The 1,850-nt window shown below is 42.3% G+C and overlaps 1 protein-coding gene across 1 annotated transcript in view; it reads left to right on the top strand.

The window, feature by feature from the left end:
• Window positions 1–280: 280 nt before the first annotated feature.
• LOC116401453 (protein WWC3-like) overlaps window positions 281–1,850 on the top strand; it is a 3,252-nt gene continuing 1,682 nt past the window's right edge. The window contains exons 1-3 of the mRNA XM_031879860.1: window positions 281–524; window positions 947–1,096; window positions 1,693–1,754. Of these exons, the coding sequence (XP_031735720.1) occupies window positions 408–524; window positions 947–1,096; window positions 1,693–1,754 (329 nt within the window). The 5' untranslated portion in view covers window positions 281–407. The remainder of the gene's footprint in view (window positions 525–946; window positions 1,097–1,692; window positions 1,755–1,850) is intronic.

The following is a 1,850-nucleotide window of genomic DNA, read 5'->3' as shown; positions in this document are numbered from 1 at the left end:
ATATATATATGTATATGTATATATATATATATATATATATATATATCACAGCTGACCCTGGTACAGATGTGCACTGTCTCTGTCAGACACATCAATATTTATCAGACTTTGAGCTTCATCAGAAATCAAACAAAAGAACATCGAGCCGTTTAACAATCAATAATCATTTTAGGTCATTTGGAGGAGAATGAATATTTATTTGGATAAAGAATTAATAATAGTTTGTTTGTTAAAAACATGGACATTTTGTTTCTATTTCGTACTTGATTTTTGATTTAATAAGTTTTCTTTGTTGTGTTTATGTAGCTAAAGGAACAATAGCTAATGCTAATGCTAACAGGAGATCCTCATGAACTCCCAGCAGACGTCTGACTGCGTGTGTTCTGTGTCTCAGGATTGACAGAAAGATGTCCTCCAGTCAGACCAACTACAAGCTGGACGAGGCTCAAGCCATCTTCAGCGAGCTGCGCAGCATCAAGAAATCCATCAGCACGGGCGAGAAGGAGAGGCAGGACCTCATCCAGGTACCGTCCTCCCCGCTGAAGGAGGAGGCGCAGAGACGTTCTCTGCTGACCTCTAGTGTCTGTCAGCCGCCGCTGTCCTGCTGCGTCTCAGCGGTGTCTTCTCATTAAAACACATTTCCAGACGTCTGAGTCAGCGACCACCATTTCTGTCAGTGCAAATAATTAATAAAGGAGTAATATGTGAGGAATGACAGACGGTGATTCAGTCGCATCGTCGCTCCACGTCTACGAAGGCATTTCCTGTTCATGTCTATTTATGAACATACACTTTAAATGTTAAAATCAATCTTTATACAAAGATTTCATCATTTAAAATGCACATCGTTTGTCCCGCTTTGTTGCTCTTTACACGTGAGTGATGTTGTATTATTATTATTGTATTCCCATATTTTCTAATATTCTTATCACTTTTCCTCCCGCAGTGCTTAGCGAAGCTGACGGTGAACTTCCAGAACAGTTTGTCCGTCCAGGACTCGGCCGGCGAGGTGACGAACAGCACCGGGACCGCTGGGGACTCGTGTAACCTGCAGCAGTACTGTGACACCGGCTGTCAGACGGACATCATGGGAGAGGTAGGAGAGGAGGGAGGAGGGAGGAGGAGGAGGAGGGAGGAGGAGGTCAGAATTCGATCTCCTTTTAGGTCTAATCTAAACAAACAGATCTGATTCTAGATTCAGCGTGACTCAAAGTTCTCCCAGTAAAAGTCTGATTTACTCCAATACATTTTCTTCCTAATTATTCATTTCTATACAGAATCATCATGTTTTTCAAGTTTTCTTCCGCGTCAAAGTATTCAGTGATATTTGTCTAAACATCCATAAGAACAACCACAGCTGCTCAAAGCTGATTCAGCATATTTGTTTAATGTTGCCAGTGTCCCAAAAAAGTAAACAAATGTGGCTAAAAGTTGAGCCCAGAGCAAAGTAACTGGAGGGTGATGAGGGCTGAAACATTAACGATCTCTGATGGATAATAACAATGAGGATGAATCTGAAACTACAGTAAAATCACAGTTGTATCAATTTTGTCAGAAAACCTAAAAGAGCAATCAGCTGCTGAGTTGATGAGCAGATGATCTGCAGGATCTCCTTCATACATCTGAAGTACGGATCCACCTCTGTTAAACTTAAAGGCACTTTAATCACTTGTGTTCCTCTGTGCTTCTCAGGATTCCACGCATTTAGTGGACAAAGTCAAAGTCAACTGGCAGTACGAGGAAGCCAAGAAGAAGTAAGTGAGTGTGTGTGTGTGTGTGTGTGTGTGTGTGTGTGTGTGTGGGGGTGTTTGTTGTCTTCGTTCTGCGACACACAGACCGGGGGGGGGGGG

The sequence above is a fragment of the Anarrhichthys ocellatus genome, unplaced genomic scaffold (genome assembly GCF_004355925.1).
Source record: "Anarrhichthys ocellatus isolate YVR2014 unplaced genomic scaffold, GSC_Weel_1.0 scaffold460, whole genome shotgun sequence".
Classification (NCBI taxonomy): domain Eukaryota; kingdom Metazoa; phylum Chordata; class Actinopteri; order Perciformes; family Anarhichadidae; genus Anarrhichthys; species Anarrhichthys ocellatus.
The sequence above is the reverse complement of the archived record's forward strand: the minus strand, read 5'-3'. Positions and strand labels throughout refer to the sequence as shown.